Below are 21,507 nucleotides of genomic sequence, written 5' to 3'. Positions count from 1 at the left end.
CCCCAAGTGTGCAGGTTCAGCATAGACCGGGAAGTCACCAAGGGTAAAAGAGATGTCTATGTAATAGATTAGTAGTGGACATGATATGTAAGATAATGTAATGTAATGTGAGAATGATATTGAGGTTTAGTATTGTGCTTGGCCCTAATGTAATGTTAATCCCTTTGTACATGATCTTTTAAATGAAATGTTTTATGATGAGGAATGATGAACCAAGCTTGATGTATGTAATGTTGACCCAACTAGAGCATTTGATGATGGCTCTAGTATGGGGTTTGTATGTTTAGTGTTATGGTGCATGCTCAGGTCAAACTTGGTAGATGAAAAAGTTTAAAGTTTTTATGTAAATGTTGATTATGTATGGGATTAGTAGGTATGACAGGTTGTATGTTAGGCTTGCTACGAGTCCCGGCGACCTTAAGTCGATCTGGATCCTAGCGTCGGTAGCGGTCCGATTTCGGGTCGTTACATATCGGGAGTAGGGAATCACTCGGCCCTCTAGCTTAGCCAGCTTATAAGACTTCTGGGTGAATGACCTTTAAGACTTTTAAAAGGTCTTTTTCTAACTTACCGGATCGTCAATTACATCTGTAGTCTATTTGCTTTCCCTAATCATCACCAGGTCCTTCCATTATTACATGTATAACCCCTACATGCTCTCGATTAGGTGTGGTTTTGAAATTTATTTCCTCGGATTCAAGTCTCCTCTCTTCCCTGCCCTTCCTAGTGAATTTCTAAAGAGTGTCATCCCTTATCAGTCTCTCGATGTCATTCTTTAGTTACCAACATTCTTCTATCGTATGATCGTGATCTTCATGGAAGTAGCAGTACTTTGTCATGTCTTGTTTCTCTGCTTTCTCGGGGTTGAGCTTGGGTGGCCACTTGGTTTCTTTATCATTTTTTCTAATCTGCATCAAAATATAAGTCCGTGAGTCATTCAACGGAGTATAATTCTTATACTTACTTTGTTCATCTCTTCTTTGAGAAATGGGATAACTCTTGGGATCTCCTTTATGTCCTTGCCTCTCAGGCTTTTGACTAGCCTTTTTGTCCTCTTTTAACACTTGGACTTCGTAATCCAGTCTAATACATTTTTGAGCTTTGTCTATCAACTGTTGATACGTCGCGGCTGGATATTTAATTAAGGAATCCATGAACTTGATGTTGTGGGTTTCTTTCTTTAATACTTCACACGCTATCTCATGATTTAACTCTACCACCTGTATAGCTTCAATATTGAACTGTGGGATAAAACTCCTTAAAGACTCATCCTCTCCTTGGCGGATCTTCCGCAAGTCAAAGAAAAATTTTTTAAGAGGTATGCAAGTAATAAATATGAATTTATATAGCGTAGCAAACTGTATAAAGTTTTGAATTAAATCTAAGCTCAAATATTGGTACCATTTCTGAGCCAAACCTGTGAGTGTTGATGGAAACACTCAGCACAACATAAAGTCGTTGACATCTTGAAGCTGCATTGTCATCTTGAAGATCGCCAGGTGGCTTATGGGATTTGCTATTCCGTCATACTTGTCCAAGTACAGTTTGAACTTGGTTGAAAAATTTTCTGCTAAAAGTTCTTCCAAAAGAGGCAAGACACCATCTAAGTTGAAATCCTTCTCTTGTTCTTTTTGGTACCTTTACACAGCTCGTACTAGTTTTCAATCTATACCTTCCGGAGCTTCGTCTGATTCATCTTTAGACTCGACCTTTCCTTTAGACCGTCTTTCGACCCCTTTTGTTCGAGCCCTTGGGATGTCTATAAAGACTTCCTTCCTTCTTTCAGGAGTCATGCTTGATGCCTCCCTCCTGAGCTTATACTGCCCGATAATAGCCTGTAGCCTGTAGTCTTTGAATGTACAAGAGTATCTATTCGTTATTTAAATTACTAAGGTCTGCTTCATCGACCATTAAAGCGTGTTTTCTCTTATTGTCAGAGGCAAAAAAAAAAAGAAGATGACACCTTCATTAGTAGCAATATTAGCAGCTCGCGAACTATGACCATTTGGATAGTGAAAGGAGAGAGATATATTTTTCTTTGAGAGAATGAGTAAGAGACCGGACGTAATCCAAATGAATAGAGAGGATTCAAGGGATTTCCAACAATGGAACTAAATGATATTGTGGAGATTAGATTGACGATGTAGTCGGAAGGGAGCTGCGTTGTGATTGGTTTAGACCTGCAAAGAAGAGAAAGTGAGGTGGTGGTGAGTGCCCATGGCAGCCATTCTGACGTTCAAGTTAGTATACTGAAGAGTAGAGAGAATGCTATGAATCGCTTAAGATTTTTATAGTATGAGAGAATAGCGTAACTTTGTCTCTGTGAATTTTCTTTTTTTATACTGTAAGAAAGCAAAGATAAATATAGCATTTTTCGGTATTTCGGTGATGATGTGGCCGACTGCTTGATATAGAATATTGTCAGCTAATAAGTTGGTAATCTTGCGATTATAAGCGAAATGGAGATACGCTGTATTGTACTTGATAATGGTAACTGTATGCTAAGACTCGCTTTGTCGTGGGAAAGGTGGGTCAGGTGGGTCTTTGAAGATGAATCGAGTGTTAAGGTGTTCGAATCTTTATTTTTTCAGACTGAACTGCATTTCCTACTTATTAGATTTTTACCACGTGACTCTATTTTCTTCAGATTGAACTGCATTCTTTATTTATAAAATCTTTATCACGTGATTTTATATTATGGTGATAACTTATAACTTATTTTGGTCGGTTGTAATGTAACATAAGAAAGATTATATCGTGTATTGTATAGTTTTTTATAATTAAATTTCATAGTTATAACTTGTAGATTTTTTAATCACCAAATAGGTGGTTTTACATTGTTATAAAAATTTATTTCCTCTTTTACAAAATATATTATTAATTTATTCTCGCAATAATTATTTACTTTTAACTAAATAAAATTTATTATTTTACGAATGTCACGTTATTATCAAGCATTAATAATATTTAATATATTAAATATGACTTTTTCTAAAAAAAATTGATCATCCCTTTTATTCAAAAAATATAATAAATATAAAATGTGTATTAAAAGTAAAAAATTAATGAACAAATTGTGTAAAAAATGAATGAGGAAATTTAGATTATTTAATTACTATTTAAAATAATATTATACAATCAAACCAAACCAGCAATTATACAATTTTTGCAAACATTTTATTACAATATATTATAAATTCATACAATGGAAACAATATTTAAAATTATACATTAATAAAATTATGGAAAAACATCGTCTAAACAAGATGTTGGAGGAGGTTTCTCTATTAAATTTTATTAATATTTAAATATTAATTTATTTTATATATATATCAAAAGAAGCCCATTCATTGTTTCAGTGATTAAACCTAAGCCTATAACCGAAAGTCCTAGAAAGTAGCAAGGATGGCCTCTCTAGCATCTACTCCATCGGCAACTGTTCCCTGCTTGATGATTTTCCATCCAAACTTCATCTGTTGGATTGGTGACATCGGTGTTTCTTAATTCTTGCTGTGACTTGACTGCATTATGTTAGTGGTCTTAATAAGTTTTAGCTTTAATTTTATTATAAATTATTTGATATTCAAAATTTAATAACTCAATTAATTTATATTATATTATATATGTTGATTAAAAATTAAAATACCTCTTCCTAAATTTTATTAATATTAATACCACTGCTTGCAGCAGTAGCTTTGGCTCTCGTTTTATCCGCTTTCAAAAGAAGAGAAAAAAGCTCTAGTTTTACACAAAAAGAAATGGTAATGTCCACTAACAACAGTATGTACCCAAAGGCAGGAGATTACAACCGCACCTCACACGGCATTAACGAGCTGCTTGTTGGGTTAGTTGAACCGTCGAAGTGGGTCACCGCTAACGACACGCAGTCACGCAAGTCGCAAGGCAACAAGCCAACAAACAGGTTAATGCTTCTATCATTACCCTCACAGAGAACCCTCATTCAGAAACCAATCAAAACTCTCTACCTAACCCTTCAATGAAATCGAAATGACAGAAATACCCTAAAATGCTAACGTGGCAAGTTTTCTATGCAAAACAGAATGTAGTTGTGATGTAGACAATAAAAAAGAAGTAAGTGGTCAAGTGGCGATAGAAACGATGTGGATTGCGGCCTGAGAGAGAGTTTCAACTTCAAATAAATCGCCAACACAGCGAAGCAAAGCCCAATTAGCTCCTTCGCAGTTGGCTCTGTGCTCCTCAAATTCTCCGTCCTATTCTCATTTGCTTGCTCTGCTTCTTCTTCTTCTATAAATCCAATCTCTGTCTCCCTCTGTTCTCTCACCTTCCCCTTTACTTTCCTGAAATTACCCATTTCTGGTTAGTTTCTGCGAAAATAAAGGGACCAGAAGGCATCAATGGCAACAATTTTCCGTGGATTAGGAGCTGCTACGGCTTTAACAGCTTCTAATTCCTTCGATTTTAAGAAATTACAGCTCACCTCTCCCAGATCCTTTTCGGGTTCGTGTTCCATACTCAAAATTTTCTTCCTATAATTGTGAAATTTGTTAAAATGTGTATGTTCTGTTTCGTTGTTTATTTTTCATTCAGAGAGAAAGGCGAGCCTTCTCGTGGTCAGATCTGATGGGAGCAGGAACCTCAACCTAGGTTCTGATTCAAGAACTCGCAGGGTCGAGCAGTTGATTACCAATGCTGTTGCGGTAAATAACCTACCTCTTCTTCCCACCTTATGCTGTTCTTAATAATGAGATTTGTTTTTTCACTTTGGAGCTGAGTTTAGTTTACTATTTTTGTTGGTTTTGTTTAGACGAAGGCTGAGAATTCTGCTGCTTCCTCGGCAGCTAAATCTGGGTATGCTTCTATTCTCCACTTTCATCTGTTACCCTTGATTGGCTTAATCGTTTTGCGTTATCCTACCCTTTTTTTTCTCATTACTATATCTATAACTTGATTCTAGCTGAAACACCTCAAGTAAAATTAATAATCTCTCCTTCAGTGATTCTATGCTCGACCCTTTGAAGCATGTGTAACATTTACTGATGCATGCAAACTGACTGTTTTTCTTTTTTTTTTTTTTTTGGAGTTGATATTGAGTAGGTTCTCATAATATTTCAGATAGATCCTGTATCCTCCGCTGATTATAGTATGTTCTGATAATAATGCTGCATAAGCTTAACTTGTTCCATTTTTGTACTTTTGCTATTTGTAACTTGCTTATGAAAGAGCAATCATGCTCATGAAAAGAAAACACGATTTTGTATGATCTGAAATTAACTGAAAGGAGACCACAATGTACGTTGACAAATTTTGAGAATTGGTCTCCTTGAAAGCATTTTTAAAATTTATTCACGAGAAATGTTCTTTTATCCTTTATTCAAATGCCAAACGCTGGCTTGAGGTATTTGATTTTGTGGCACAAAGGACTTTAAAGATACAGGTGTACGATTCTTGAAACCTTGCAGTACCATCCATGATGCAACAAGAGAAAAAGAACCTCATTTCTTTCTGAAGTTTTTTTTTTTTTTTTTGCTTCATGCATTGGGTATTAAAAGTTCGGTGTATTTTTTGTTCTTATCCATGCCAGTCTTATCACATTGAAACTTTTTTTATTACTGGACTGGCATAATAGTCCATGGTGTCATTCTCTATATGATGTTGATTACTGGACTGGCATAATAGTCTTTGATCAGGTAGCTAAAATAGTTCTTGAAACCAAGTGTAATAAGATTATGCTGCAGTTAATAGGCCTGGGACTGTTTGTAGGGAACATGTTTTTTGCATAATATACCTGCTCCCTTTTGGGACAAATCTTCCAGTCACAATGCTAATTGGGGTAATTCTTAGCTTCTATTAATGCAAGATAATGGTGCTATTCAAATCATCATAGTCTGTGAAACATAATTTGAAGATTATTTTCTGTATGATAATTAGCTTAGAGACAAACAAGAATGGAATTGGCCATTTTTTCATCTATTATTTGTGGATGCTAAGATGAAAGTAATGGTGGTGTTGCTTACTTGAACCCAGCCTAGTGCAAATCAGATCAAGTTTGTCTGACCTGGCTAAACTTAAACCAAATAAATGACCCAAGCCTGCTAAATCATGAAGTTCAAATTCTATTTACATTTTGACGGAGAACCTACAGCATAGAAACTGCACCATAATTAGCAGCAACAGTGATTTAGAGACAACATATGCTTTTACTTTCACAAATTTAACAAGCCTAGCTAAATTTGCAGCACTCCAATGATAGAGCAAAATCTCAGAAAGCAAAAACCAGCTAAATTTGCAAAGCACAACTTCGCAACAACCAAGCAAAACTTGGGAACCAAAAGCTAGCTAAAAGAAAAAAGAAAGGTCAGTTACTTCAAAGCCCCCCAAATCAAGAACATTTATTTTATATGAAATTCCTGGAACTCAATATCAAATCCAAAACAATGTAGCAAATACCATAATCCCAATCAACAAAAATAAAAATAAAAATAAACCTAATAACAAAATAAAATTAATGAAGATAAAGAGTAACCACAAATAACAAAGAGAGAGAGTGAAAATATTGCACACATGACTTCGAGGTTTGGGGCTATGAGGGATGAGTTTGTGGACAGAGAGGGAGATAGATCAACAAGGAGGGACAAGAGAGAAAGAGAGGAGCTAACTAGAAAGAATCAGGAGCAAAAGCAGAAAGAGGGGAGCCCAAATCTAAACGATGCAGCATATTAGCTCACGCACACGGACCTAGTTTTGGTTCTGAGTATTTTGTGTGTTTTTCCTTGAAAACCAAATTGAACTCAGCCAAACAAACCAAAGTTTCTAAAATAATAAACAAACCAAAAAACTAAACTAAATCGATTTGATTTTTTGGTTATACTCGAATTCTACTTGGTCCTATTTGCAATATATGTGGTCATTTACTTATGTTATTCTATATTCATTATGATAGCAATAATAACCGAGTCTTAATCCTAACCCAATGTCGCTTATATAGATTTTTTTTCGCCATTTAGCTCTGTTAGATGCCAAGTCCTATGCTATATTTGTTATGGCATGTATTTTATTCTTTTTAGTGTAGTTGATGAATGATTGTAAAGTTGCAGATTGTTGACTAGGTAATGTAACTTGAGATCAATCCAAGGAATTAGTGATCTATCTCCATAAGTCCTTGATAATGATTGTGGATTAGAAAATGAGAAGGGCTGGTTACACAGCCAAAATGGAAGGGCTCAAAATTTTCAATTTCAAAGCCATGGCCTTGAGGTTGATGTATGTAGGGTTATCACATATATTCTTTATGTTTGTGAGTGCTATGATTGTGTATTACACATAAAGAACTGAAGCAGATATGCCTTCTATGTTCAGACATGAACTTCTACTCTTTGAGGCCCTAAGAGAAGGCTTGGAAGAAGAAATGGACAGAGATCCCACTGTTTGTGTCATGGGCGAAGATGTGGGTCATTATGGAGGTTCTTACAAGGTGACGAAAGGCCTGGCAAATAAATATGGGGATCTCAGAGTCCTTGATACCCCTATTGCTGAGAACTCATTCACTGGTATGGGTATAGGTGCTGCCATGACTGGCTTGAGGCCAGTTGTTGAGGGTATGAACATGGGGTTTCTCCTTCTAGCTTTCAATCAGATCTCAAATAACTGTGGCATGCTTCACTACACATCAGGTGGACAGTTTAAAATACCCATAGTTATTCGTGGACCTGGTGGAGTTGGGCGGCAACTGGGTGCTGAGCACTCACAACGCCTTGAATCATATTTTCAATCAATTCCTGGAATCCAAATGGTTGCATGCTCGACCCCTTATAATGCCAAGGGCTTGATGAAAGCAGCAATCCGAAGTGAGAACCCAGTGATACTTTTTGAACATGTTTTGCTTTACAACCTCAAGGAGAGAATCCCTGATGAAGAATATATCTGTAATCTTGAGGAAGCTGAGATTGTTAGGCCTGGAGAGCATGTCACTATTTTAACCTACTCAAGGATGAGATATCATGTGATGCAGGCTGCCAAAACTTTAGTGAACAAGGGATATGATCCTGAGGTGATTGATATCAGATCACTGAAACCTTTTGATCTCTACACAATTGGGAATTCTGTGAAGAAGACGCATCGTGTGCTGATTGTGGAGGAATGCATGAGAACCGGTGGCATTGGCGCTAGCTTGACTGCAGCTATCACTGAAAATTTCCATGACTATTTGGATGCGCCAATTGTATGCTTGTCTTCACAGGATGTACCAACCCCCTATGCTGGGACATTGGAGGAGTGGACTGTAGTTCAACCTGCCCAGATCGTGACTGCAGTTGAGCAGATATGCCAGTAATTACAGAAGAATAAATAGTTGTAACCACTTTGGTAGAGTAATCATGTTCAACAAAATACTTTTCAGCTGTGTTTCATCATTTAATTTCATATTGTATTAGCAATTTTGTGTTGAACTTTGCAGTTGTCCATCGCGATGAGGCTCTTCAATTCTTGTTTTTCTTCATGGTAGACTCATAATTTGCAGTGAATTGTGGGATTCTCATCTCTACTAAGGTTTTACCGAGAGGAATTATGTAATTCTAGCCTAATTGGCAGTGAAGAATGTCAAATGCTAAAATGATATTAGTCACTTGCAGTTAAATTAACTGGAAGTGACAATTCATATTCTTCAGCTTTATTTCAAGTCATTTTTTTAAAAATTTTGCAAATCTATTGTTGAAATTAGCCATTGTTTATCGAGTTTATGCTTTTTCTGCTTTATTTTTCTATGCAATGATTGCAACTGATTGTAATGTTGCATATTTCCCCAACCCCCTCCCCTCCTTCGTTTGATAATGTGTGGGAGGTTGAATTAGAAATCCAAGAATCTTAAACTAGCAAGGTTTTGCAAGGGAGCAATGGAAAATATCCTATGCGAGAGTGTTGAACTTGCTATCTGTTTGCTAGAATCAGCAACCGCTATAAGTTATATACAACAATTAAATTAAACAACTCTTAAAAAGTTTTTAATTCAAGTCTTCAATTTCTTCCACATATTTTTTAGGTTTTCTACTATCTTTTTAAATAATTAATTAGTTAATTGTTTTTATAAATTAATTGAATTAAATAATTATAATTTTAAAATCAGAGAAATTGAATAATTAAAATTAAAAATAAATAGAACAAAATACTTAACAATTTTTTTTTTCTTTATAAAATTGAATAAGCTTTATATTTCACTTTTTCATTAACCAAACAAACAAACTGGAATATATTAAATCTTTGTGCTTCTTATTCCCATATAAATTGCACCTATAGTAGAAGAAGCTTGAAGCAAGACTGAATTTATATATATATATATAAATGATTCTAATTAGAGTTTAAATTTTAAAGATAATTTCAATATCAATAAATTAAAATTTACTAGTAAACACGACTAGAATTCAATGTCTATTTTGTCTCCGAACATGCACAAACATGTCTATCAGAATCAATCCTTCGTCTCTATAAACATTAAAACATTACCACGTGGGTTCTTTGCAATTTGAAACAACACAGCTAAATATTTATTAGTATTGGCTTTTGGCCATTGCAAGCTTCAAACGTCCAAATAAATACATGCATGACAAGCAACAATTTCACATTTTTTTGCTTTCCTTCGTAGCAAGTTTCCTTCCTTCAATTCCTTCCAGGACAACAATCCTTTTCCACATATCATCTGTCACATTTGCTTGTCTCAATGTGCAGGTTCTTAATTACATTCAAACGAATTTTAGGGGAAAATATCTAAAAAAAGAAAAAAAAGGGTAACGCTTTGAAATTGAAGTCAAAGTTAAAAGTTTTGTCTTTTATGTTTTTATTATTATTAGTGATGGTTCTTTGTTTTCTTTTAGGAGGTAGAATAAAATAAAAAATTATATTTCCCTTACCCACTATCACATCAGCACCCACTCTTTCTAGTATTTAGTATGTGGATAAATTATAATAATTTCCCCATTACCATGGATGAAGATAAATTATAATATAAGTGGGATAATAAAATTAATAATATAATCCTTTGAATTAGTAATTTATTAATCAATCAATGACTTTTGTTATCCTATAAAAAGGGTTGCAATATTTTTTTTTAGATTTATTTTGATTGGAAAAATATTACTTTAATATAAATTCTAATAAAAATATTTAAATCAATTGAAATATCCAAGTTCTCTCTCTATAAATAAGAATTTGATCGTCTTGCCGCCTCCACCGTTTAACAGCCAGTCAAAAATTGCAACATAGAAGCCACCTGTGACTGTGAAGTGAAGAAGCTAAGCTTGGTCGTCCATTTCTCTGTGGTCTTTTCTCAAACATAAACATAATTTTCCACAAATAATTATAGTGATGTAAGAAAACTAACCGGTTCAACGTCAGTTTCCAACATTAGTTGACCAAACCAAACCCTCAGGCTCCCTCCAAAGGCCAAGCAAGGTTTAATTTTCATTTTTAAAAAATTATATAAAAATGTTGTTATGGTGATGAAACCTTTTCTGTCGAAAGATAACAGCCGCTGGAAGCATCTCTGTGTCTCTTCGTCCAGCTTTCTTGGCAGCCACATTGACCCTCAATGACATCAAAGTTTTCCCTTGCATCTGGACACTCCACCACCTTTTTTAATTACTAATATTATTGATAAAAAAATTTTAAAAAAAACATATAACCTCAAACCTAGTCAGGAAAATTACACAAAAATAAAATAATAAAGTTTTTTTTTCGTTTTTTTTATAGATTTTAATTGGGGATACAAATTAGTTTATAGACTTATAATTGTAAAAATCATTGAAAAATGATTAAAATTAAAATTCCTTAATTATTTATTTTGATAACATCAAATTAAACTTCATACTACAAATGTGGCATTGAAATACAGACGAAACTGATGATATATTTCGGTTATGTAAATTGCTAAATATACAATATGAAGACATCATCAGTATAATTAAAGATTTCTGTTTGTTTCCCATGAAATCCAGGGAAAATCATCGGTTCATTTGCGTAGTCGTGGCCAGTAATTTAAGTTGACACATACATATTCTGCATTTATATTTGCATGCACACATGTTGTGCTCTTGAAATTCCATAGTTTTTAAATTAATTAATTCTGTGGATTTTATAAACGTTGGCAGTGTAATAGGAGGAAACATTTTTGTTTCTGTTGTGCTGTGACGAGTAATGCATATCATCCAGGTGTCGTTTTTGGCTTCAGAGATATTGCATGGATATTTTAATTAAATCGGTAATTTTTAAATTTTTTATTTATTTATTTTAAAATATTTACTCTTACTATTGTTAAATTTTTAAATTTTTTATCTATTTATTTTAAAATATTTATTTTTATGATCATTAAACATATTTTATATTGAAATAGAAATAATCTACTATATAAAAATTTTAATCTCTTCTCTTCTTAAACTAATTTTTTTGAATAAATTATATTTGATTTAAATTTAATAAGTTATTGAATTCAAGTAGATGTTGGAGAATAAAGTCTACAGGAGACCTAATTTCAAAGTCGAGTGATCCAGATCAGCTTATTGAAGAGATCTTTTAATTTTCGGATCAAAATTATTAATTTGAGTTAGGTCTTATATCGAAATGGTGAAATAAATCATTCATAAATAATTTTTTTAGTTTATTGCAATAATCTTAACTATAACTGCAACAATTAAGAATTTCAATATTAAACTATAAAACTAAATGATAAAGGTGTAAAAATTTATATCTCTAAACTTTTTTTCACAAAAGTTTCCAATTTTTAATTACTAAATTTATTTTAAAATATTTTTCAACTAAATTATTACTTTTTAAAAATAAAAAATCTAGAAATGATATCCATCCAACTATGCAAGCAATTGATTTGCTGGTTCATCCATGAACTTCTTACACTACCATAGAAAATTATTTTCTCCCTTTAATGCTTATTATATAATATTACAACATTACTCTCATATAAAAATAATATTAATAATTATTAAATTAAATATTTAATTTATTTTTTTATATAAGCTCCAGTTTTTTTCAACCTTACCTAATTAAAATAAGATCATTATTAAAAATTTCTCAAGTCAAACCGCATACAAACTTTGTTATCCATAATTATTATTATTTTTTTTTAATTTTATCCCCTACAAAAGCTTACACTTTGCTATTACTTTTGGTTATTTTAATAAATTAAATAGTTGCTTATTAGCTAAAGTGTTTTTTTTTTTTTTATTTCCTTAATCTGGTAATGTAATGTCTTGTTAATTTTATATGGTAAAAATAAAAAATAAAAAATCTCTAGAGAGTTGTGAGCTTGATTTGTTAATTGATTCTTTATTTTTTTTTTCAATTATATATTTTTATTTATTTATTATTTCTTTCTTATCCTTAGAATTCAATGGAAAGGTGGTATCTATCCATCCAATCGTAGTGGAGGAAGCAAGAGTGGCCACTCCTCGATCCCTCTCTCTAATCTTTATTATAATAATTTAATTACATCATATCACTCTCTCGATTCCATTTTTTTGTTTTAATTACCGAAAAATAATTAACTATTAAAATGTCTGATGTTTCATGAGGAAGAAAAAAATAAATGTTAATATTTTCTTATTAAAAATGTAAATAAGCTGAATATATGTAAAAAATAAACTATTTGAATTTAAATTTAATTTATATTAATATATAATATTTAAATTTATTTTAAATTTAATTAAAAATTAATATAAATTATTTGAATCTATCTCTATATTATCCAATAAAATTTAAATTTATTTAGTCTCATATATTATAATTAATAATTTATATCAAAAAATATTTTCATTTAAAAATTTAATATTTCTAAAAACATTAAAATTTAATTTTTAAATAAAAATATATAAATATTTTATAAATATTATTATAAAATATATATTTTCATATTAAATTAATTATTTTCATAAACGAATTAGTATTGTAGAGTATAAATAAAATTTAAATTCGATCCGATTTCGATTATAACTGTCTAAATTTATTTTATTAAAATTTTATCTAATCGAATATCCAAAAATACTTTACTCATTTATTATTTTTATTTTTTATATTTTGTTAAAGGTTAATAATTGCTATTTAAAAAAATAAATAGTTAATATTTATATCTTATTAATCATTTAAATATTAAGTTATAGGTGTACAGTAGTATGATATTTTCTTTCAAAATGAGATGAGTTATTATGATTCATATCATTTAATAAAATCTAGGATTACATGTACACATGTTTAGTTAATTTTAGAAATGGGAATATGTGATAATATTAATTAATATAAGAATAATAATTAATTTTAGCTAAATACTACTGAATTCGTTTTTGTAGCTACAGAAATCTTACATTCGAAATATAAACAATAATTAAATGTAAAAAAATATATATATATAGTGAAAAAAATATAAATAAATAATTAACAATAAATAAAAAAGAAAAAAAAAATTACATCACTGAATTCGTCAACGTCCACAGAATTTCTTTGAGTTCGCGTAAGAGCCACTTTCTTCGAAATTTCTTACGTGGGAATTGAAGTGGAGAGCAAAAGCAAACGTAAAATTTCAGAAATGTTGATACACCTAAATTATATATAGGTATGTGGTTCTCAATCAATGGCGGCCAAAATTATAGTAAATTTGAGTTTCAGAACTTTCTGGAGGAGTGGGTTAACTTGGATTGTCCCTGCTGTTTCATTTTCCACGGTGAATATCTTTCTTGGCCTTCTTGGCCACCAGCGTACTGGTTTTGGATTTTAGTTCAGTTATAATCATGTCGATTTAACGTCAACTTCTTCTGTCAAAGCAGCCAATTTGTTTGCTGGTTGATTTGTTTTTGCCTAGATTTTTACGGTTTTGTAGTGACCAAAAATATAGTATCATATATAATTTAATTAATATTATCACATATTTCCATTATTCCAATTTTTGACATTTATTTTTAAAGCTATTAGCCCATTATTCCAACTTTTGACATTTATTTTCAAAATCTTTAGAAGAGAAAATTTCACGATATACTAGCAAATTTCACTTTGAATTCCCTAGTCTCCTGCCATAATTAAGCATGCTTCTTCGTAGCAGCAGCACTGTGTTCGAGTATTATCTATTACATTCACGTAAATTCATAAAAAAAATTAACACCAGAAGCTTCCTTGCAAACTCCTCATCATCGATGCGTACATAGCTGAAAATAATCAAAATTGTTTTAACGTAGAAATATCTTTGGTCACCAATAAAAAAATAATTATAAATTTATTTTATATTATTTTTAAAAAATATTTTAAAACATCTCTTAATATTTAATATTTTTAAAATAAATATAATTATTTTTAGTATATATAAAAAATTTAAATAAATAAAAAGAATAATAAAAATCCCATTTTTTATTCAGCTTTAAAAAAAATCCAAATTAAAGACAGAAACATATGCATTCAAATTAATACAAAACAGACTTTCATGTGTTTTTCGACAAAAGAATGTGTACAGTCGGGTGGACCAGCATAGAGAAACAAGATCTAACATTATGGACCGTTCATGAATATTACTTTGAATAAAAAAAAAAGTGAGATATTAAAAAAAAAAAAACATTCTCACTAAAATTCAATCTTCTATAATAATGATATACGCCGACCACAATCTAATGATAAAAGAGTTTGTCTGTGCCTATCTGATTTGTCTTTCTCATTCACATTGAACTTAATTGGATACCACTAATAAATCCTTTGATTTTTTTAGTAATTAATTTTCACTAAAATTTAAATTTAAAATCTCAAAAAATAAATTTACTATCACTTCAATTGTATTTTTTAAGGTGATTTTTAAGATTAAATTGAATTAAATCTAAGTCGTTGATACAGTCATACCTGGAATATATGTAAAAAATTTGGAAAAATAATGTATGTGGAAAATGTGAGAAGTCGGTGGAAAACTATCACATTGCTTTCTTGGGAATCAATCAAGAAAAGTTTCTCTAATACTAAGATAGAAATTTATTTTCTCTTAAAAAAATGTGAAGTCTACAGAAAATTAAGGTGGAAAAAAGAGGAAAGTCGGTGGAAATGCATGGAGGAAAAGGAAAGGGATTGCTTCGGTGAAATAGTGAAGAGTGAAGACAGAGTTTTTGGATGGAAGAAGCAAAGTGGGATTTTTGGTTGCACTAAACTGTCACTGCCAATAAAATTATTGCCTTTCCACAAAGTTATGGCTCATATTCATTCTCCGGCAAATTCACTATTTTTCTTATTTTATCAATTTATATTAAATAAATAATAATTTTTTATATATATAATTTTCAAAGTTCATAAGTATTATATATATATATAATTTAATTATAAATAAATAATAATTTTACCATTTGTTATAATAATTATTTTTTTAATTCTTTTAATCTATAAAATAACTAATTATGAATTTTTTTTTGAAATAATATATATATATTGACCATTGAAGCTTAATAATTTTAGAGAATATAAAAAGTTTGATGTATATTGACAAGTCTAAGAACTTTTGCCATCAACACAAACAATTAATGATTCATACAAATCAAAATGTTGTCTTGTCTACTTTGTTTTATTCTTTCTTTGTCGTTGAATTTTTTTTTTCTTGTCATTTTTTTCTTTCTTCCCAGTTTTTACTATTAAAGGCAAATTAATCTTAAGGTAAATATTTTGACGTTTTTATTTTATACAGAATATATATATATATATATAATTTTTTTATAATTTTATTACTAATATGTAATTTAAAAAATATCCCGTGACTTTGATTTATTGTTACAGGTAAAATTGCAATGCACCTAAATTAAAAAGACTTATTGTGATTTATAAGGGGGTTAAAAACAAATTAATTCAATTGGTGGTGACATAACAAAAGTCACAAATGCGTGATGTAATAGATTCTCGATTGAATCCTCCTATTGTGACTTGTAACGTTTGACATCTTTGACCAGAAAGTTTATAATTTATATAGGAGCTCTATCGTAAAATATATGAAAAATATCAATATTTGGTCTAGTAATTTACTGAAATAACCATTTGTTTCATTTATTTATTATAAAATTATATTATTAACTTAGAGATATTGAGGAAAAAAGAAAAATATTTTTTTAACTAATGATTTTTTTTCATAATATTTAATTTTAAAATTTAATAATTTTAAAGTATGATTTGAATATTATTAATTAGAATAAAGTCATGGATAAGTTGAAATTATTTTTTTTAAAAAAAACTTTGATGTGAAATGAAAAGGGAAGCTGAAAGTGATAACGTGGAAATTGGCAAAGATTTTTTACTAGCCATATATCCTTTAGAACAAGACTTGTAATAAACGACAAATAGCTTTCAACCTAATTCTAGGCACATGGAATGTTGCAAAGACACGTACAACACCATACCATAAACACTGGTTTTTTTTTTTTTCTTTGGAAGTACCATAAACATTAATCGAATTGTAATAAATATTATAAAACATAATACATAAATAAAGAAAATTGAAAAAGAGTAAACTGTAAAATTTTTTACAGAGAACCAAACACTGACAAATGAAACGAACCAGAAGCAGAAGCAGAAACCAGCTGAGCTTCAATTCAACTACTGTCCAAAAGCTACAAGTTGGTTCCTTTGTAATAAAACTAAGAAAAGAACAGAAAAAAACAACTCTATAAGCCTAACAGAAACAAAACGGTTGTTAGGGTTTTTAATGTCCAGGAGATTCCGGGGACACAACCATCATCCCACCGGTGAAATAAATCTCCTTCTTGGGTAATTTCAGGCACAAGAAAAAAAAAAAAAAAAAAGACTAGGCTTGATTCACCAGATCGTTTGAATCAATGAATGTGCCATGAAAGCCGTATGGAACCCTGGATGGCAGCTGAATCGTAGCCTCTAATTGTAAGTTAATGGCATTCACTATTTGAAGCTCTGATTGCCATTTCTTCTCGTCATGAACAAAAGCAAGTATATAGCCGTCATCTTCTGCTTCGCTATTTGTGTCCCTTGGCAGAAAAAATGGCTCTCCACCATATTTTTTATCGCCATATATATGCTTCTTTACCTCCCCCGTAAAAAGATCAACTTTGGCAAAACCAGACACCTTGGGCCAGGGATCAACAATGGCTAAGTAAGCATACTGAGTTTTTCTCCCAAGCCTGTTCCGGTTCACCATCCCGGCCTCTAAATTCACTTGGTTTGATTCTTCAATTATTGGGCGGCGCGTGGACTTGCCTGTCTTTAGGTTGAGCCTGATTTCTGATAATACACTCTTTAAACTCTCGTCGCATTCGTTGAAGATGGAGTCTGGGGGAGTCATGCAAGATCCAATCACTACTACTTCATCGGATTCCGGCTCCTCCCATGCATTCCATAAATGGAAGCAGAAAGTGTCCGGCGATTCCACCCAGATAATATCCTTAGCATCACCAGCATTCTTTGCAAGAATCCCAAACCGAGACTTCTTGTCCTTGTCATAAATAACAGGAGAGCCCCCTCTTATCATTTCTTCAAGCTTGAAAACAACTTGTTGGTCAGGTATCACCACGAAATTCTCAGTGATAGCGAAATCATGCATCATTGTTGGCACGGGAAGAGGGATATCGACGTCCGGTGATTTTGTCCCGTCGGGAAAGAATCTGAAGTACTTTAGGTACGGCTTTTGAACGACGTCGTAGCTAAGAGCAAATAGCTCTTTAGAAACTGGATCAATCTTTGGGTGCGCAATCATTGCGTGCTCAAGTTGGCCATTGAAATTGTATCGCCCGACAGTTTCAAGATCGCCGTTAGAAGTAATACGCACTTGGTAAGGAACGTCGTCCTCAGACATGGCAAGAAGACTGTCATTGAAGTAGACAAGCCCGGCGTTAGCCACTCCAGTTCCGTTGGTGTGATCAACAAGCCCACATAATCCTCTTGCATAGAAAAGGAGTAATCTTGCTATACCAGAGTGGCCATGAAGTTCGCCAATTGCTTTAGGAAACACTGGCCTACCCAATTTTCTCTCTTGTTTCAGCCTTTCTGTTTCAGTGAAACGACAAGCATAGCTTGCATTGCCCTTATCAATGGTCACAGCGTGGACCATACCATCTCCGTCAAATAAGTGGTGACCGGCGACAGGCTCAAAAAGTGGGTTGGCACCGTTTCTCACGTAGACACCATTAATGCATTCAGGGATGGTTCCGGTGACCGGAAGCTCGTTCCGGACGGGCTGTTCAGGTACAGGAGCATAGTTTCCAGAAATTTGGACACGCGGATCAGCAGTTTTGGGCAGTTGTTGTTGGCGCTCATGAGAGACCAAGGCACCTTCTACCATGTCTAAAGCAACAGCAGCTGCTCTTTGCAAGAGGTTCCACTGTGGGAGCTGAAGGTGACCGGTTTTGCGTTTTCCAACGAGAAAGGAGTCATCTTTGGGAATTACTGTTGCTTGATAGGACTGTTCAGGGAAATGAAGAACAGAGGGAGAGTTTAGAGCGCAGTGAATTTTGGTTCTTTTACTATTGGGCTTAATCTTGGCGAAGGATATGGAGCCCAAATCCAGCAGAGAACAAGAAAGAATTGTGTGGGGGAATTGGGTTTTAGACCAATTACCGGAATTAGAAATTGTATTAGCAGCAGCCGCCATGGAAATGATAAGTGATGTGGGGTTCTGTTCAGGTTGATAGCAAAAAGAGAAGCGTTTCTTCGTGCTTTTTGGCAGAGAACCAGAGAGAACGAGAGAGAGAGTTATTGAGAGAAAGAGATAGAAAATGGGGTATAAATAGAGTTGGGGAAGAGCGGTGATATAGTGGTTTTAATTGTATGGAGGTCCACCTCAGACATGTAAGAGAAGACCACGTGGTGTATTTGTGGAAAGGCACTTGTATTTGGGGATTGACATTGCAAAAGTTTCTAATAAAAATTCTCAAAATAAATTAGGAAACTTAAAAAAAAACTATTAAGTGTGGGCACTCACAGACTTATAGTTTGGACTTTGCTAATGACACAAACCATATTTGCTAAAAGAAAGTGAGAAATGAAATAAAGAGAAATAAAGAAGAGATAGGGAGAACATATAATTGGAGGTAAGCCAGAGCTAACATTTGGGACCAATTATAGCACCATAGTCCGTAGAATTGCCCTATTCTCTATCAACATCTACGACTCCTGTCTAAGATTTTTTCAAAAAATTTATCTGAATATCCAATTATATTCTTTTGCTTTCGAATTTGTAGCCGTCTCTCTCAATACTGAATATCCAATTATTTTTCTATAAATAATTAATTTATATTTAATAATTATAATTTTTATAAATTTAAATATTATTCTTCACCCATTTGATTCAAATTCTTATATAAATAAGTACGTTTTCTATTTGACCGTCATATGTCATTGTAACCGCCATATTTATGTCCCTAATGACAAAATTTGTTCCACATTTAATAATATTGTTTCTTTAATTAATATAAAGTAATGGCAGCTCAATTCAATTTGTTGGAATTAGAAGGGCTTGTAAAATTGAAAGATGAAACCATGAATGGCTGGACAGATGATGGCAAGACTAAGGTTTGGATTGTAGTAACAGGACAGAGAAGACTGAAGTTAGGGCATATGTATGACAGCTGGTCCTAAAATTAAGTTGGCTTTAGGAGACACTGTGGAGAGGGCCATTGGATAAGGAAACTATGATAAAGATAGCTATGTGCTTTTCAATATGGCCATCTACATCTCTTTCTTCTCCTCAGTAATTATTTCCTACCTTAAGCTACAGTGTTGCGTGTGTGCGTGTGTGCGTGTGCATATATATATATATATAATTTGTTTTTTCCTTTTATAAAACATTTGTATTTAAAATTTATTATTTCAATTAATTCAAATAAATTTAAATTAGCAAATCTATTAAAATAATAAAGTTGATTTTAATTTTTTATATAATTTAATTATAAAAACATTAAAATAACAAAAATTAAATTTCCAAAAATTAAACGCTTCTGTAGCCACAATCTCAGTGTTGAACATACTCTTATAAATTAGATAAGTTTCCTAATTTCGGGTGAGATTTCTTTATCATATACTTAAAAAGATTTTTCTTACACTCTATAAAGGACATCGTTTTAGGGGCCTAATTAGGAGTATGCCAAACTCCAAGTGGTTTAGAGAAATTAATGTCCATAATTGTCATATGGTTGAATAATTGACTGTCTTTTTCATATAAGATGATAATTATTTAGATTTAGATAATATAAATTTATTTTTTATTTTTCTTAAATACATCAATTGAATTATTTTAATTCGTGAATTTATTTAGATTCTTCATTGAGTCATTATAAAAATAATAAACTTTCAGAATTTACTGATAAATTTTCCTTAATTGCAGGCAGGCAGGCAGGCCATGGCCCCTCCACAGAAGATGTAAGTTGAAAAGACAACATATTTAACCATATGTAAATTTATTCAAAGTAGTTTCAAGTTGTTTGAAGCAACTTGCGATGAAATTTTTTCCTGAAAATGTACAGAGTGCTTTGATACTGATAGGTTATTCCACTCCAACACAAAACTCCGTTACATATACATATCCAACTAATTCACAGCAGTATTCCCAAGTACTAGGGGATGATGGGCCCATCTCTCTATATCAATAATGGAACATTGCCAACATTATGGGATTACCATAATATTAAAATTTTATTTTTAAATATGAATAAATATTATTTTATATTATAAATATTGAGTTAATTTATTTAAAATTTAAATATTTAAATTAAAATATAAAATAACGTAAATTTTGAAATTTTTTATTGAGACGAGTTATGAGCGGTGTACTTATCCACAGGCTACAGGAACCCGACCACATCATTCAGTTGTAGAAGTTATTGTTTTCAATTTGAGGAAGGTGTTTCCAATTTGGTCCTTTTGTTTTTTGACAGTATATATAATTACACAAGGATGGTTCCTTTTCTTTCAAAAGCTGTTAGGACAGGGTACATGTATACACTGTTGAGTGTCCTAAGACTGCACTAGAAAAACAAATTAATGCTTCAATTCAATCCCACTTGTGAAGAAATCATTTCATTGGCCAACGGAGCACTTTCACAGGTAATAATCGGACAGGCCTATGGCGACTGTGCAACAAGTGGCTTCATGAAGTGACGCAAGGTCCCGATAATAATGGTTTCAGTGAGTTTTCCATACAAATATCAAGATCAACGTCAATTTTAGGGTTCTGCATTTTCTGTGTTATAATCTTGTAAGTAATGCCTTGTTGATATTTGACAATAATTAATGTGTCTTATTATATGACTACTTTGGATCAATTAATCATTACACATAACCAAATATTACCTTTGTTTGTTTTAAAATGTATTAAAATGTCTTAATATTTTATAATATTAAATTCTAATAACCGCTGAATCTCATTTGTTCTCAGTGAGACCAGATCTAAGAAAATAATAATGCCCTAAAATCTATGAAATTTTTCTTTAATTGACCGGTTCAACGTCTCAAATCTCAGACCGAATATACGCAGGGTAGGCTGGATCGATCGCAAATTCAAAT

The 21,507-nt window shown here is 32.0% G+C and overlaps 2 protein-coding genes across 2 annotated transcripts; one reads left to right on the top strand and one right to left on the bottom strand.

The window, feature by feature from the left end:
* Nucleotides 1-4,140: 4,140 nt before the first annotated feature.
* On the top strand, nucleotides 4,141-8,650 carry LOC110605154 (pyruvate dehydrogenase E1 component subunit beta-3, chloroplastic). The gene is made up of 4 exons (XM_021743505.2): nucleotides 4,141-4,479; nucleotides 4,570-4,679; nucleotides 4,787-4,830; nucleotides 7,339-8,650. Exons 1-4 carry the CDS (start codon nucleotides 4,377-4,379, stop codon nucleotides 8,309-8,311), a joined length of 1,230 nt encoding a protein of 409 aa, XP_021599197.1. The 5' UTR covers nucleotides 4,141-4,376; the 3' UTR covers nucleotides 8,312-8,650.
* A 7,825-nt stretch (nucleotides 8,651-16,475) lies between these two features.
* On the bottom strand, nucleotides 16,476-18,710 carry LOC110604978 (9-cis-epoxycarotenoid dioxygenase NCED2, chloroplastic). Its single transcript, XM_021743258.2, has one exon. The coding sequence runs from the start codon at nucleotides 18,596-18,598 to the stop codon at nucleotides 16,784-16,786; it is 1,815 nt and encodes a 604-aa protein (XP_021598950.1). The 5' UTR covers nucleotides 18,599-18,710; the 3' UTR covers nucleotides 16,476-16,783.
* Nucleotides 18,711-21,507: the final 2,797 nt, after the last annotated feature.

This window comes from Manihot esculenta, chromosome 17, assembly GCF_001659605.2.
Source record: "Manihot esculenta cultivar AM560-2 chromosome 17, M.esculenta_v8, whole genome shotgun sequence".
Classification (NCBI taxonomy): Eukaryota; Viridiplantae; Streptophyta; class Magnoliopsida; order Malpighiales; family Euphorbiaceae; genus Manihot; species Manihot esculenta.
This window is presented reverse-complemented; position numbering and strand designations above follow the sequence as displayed.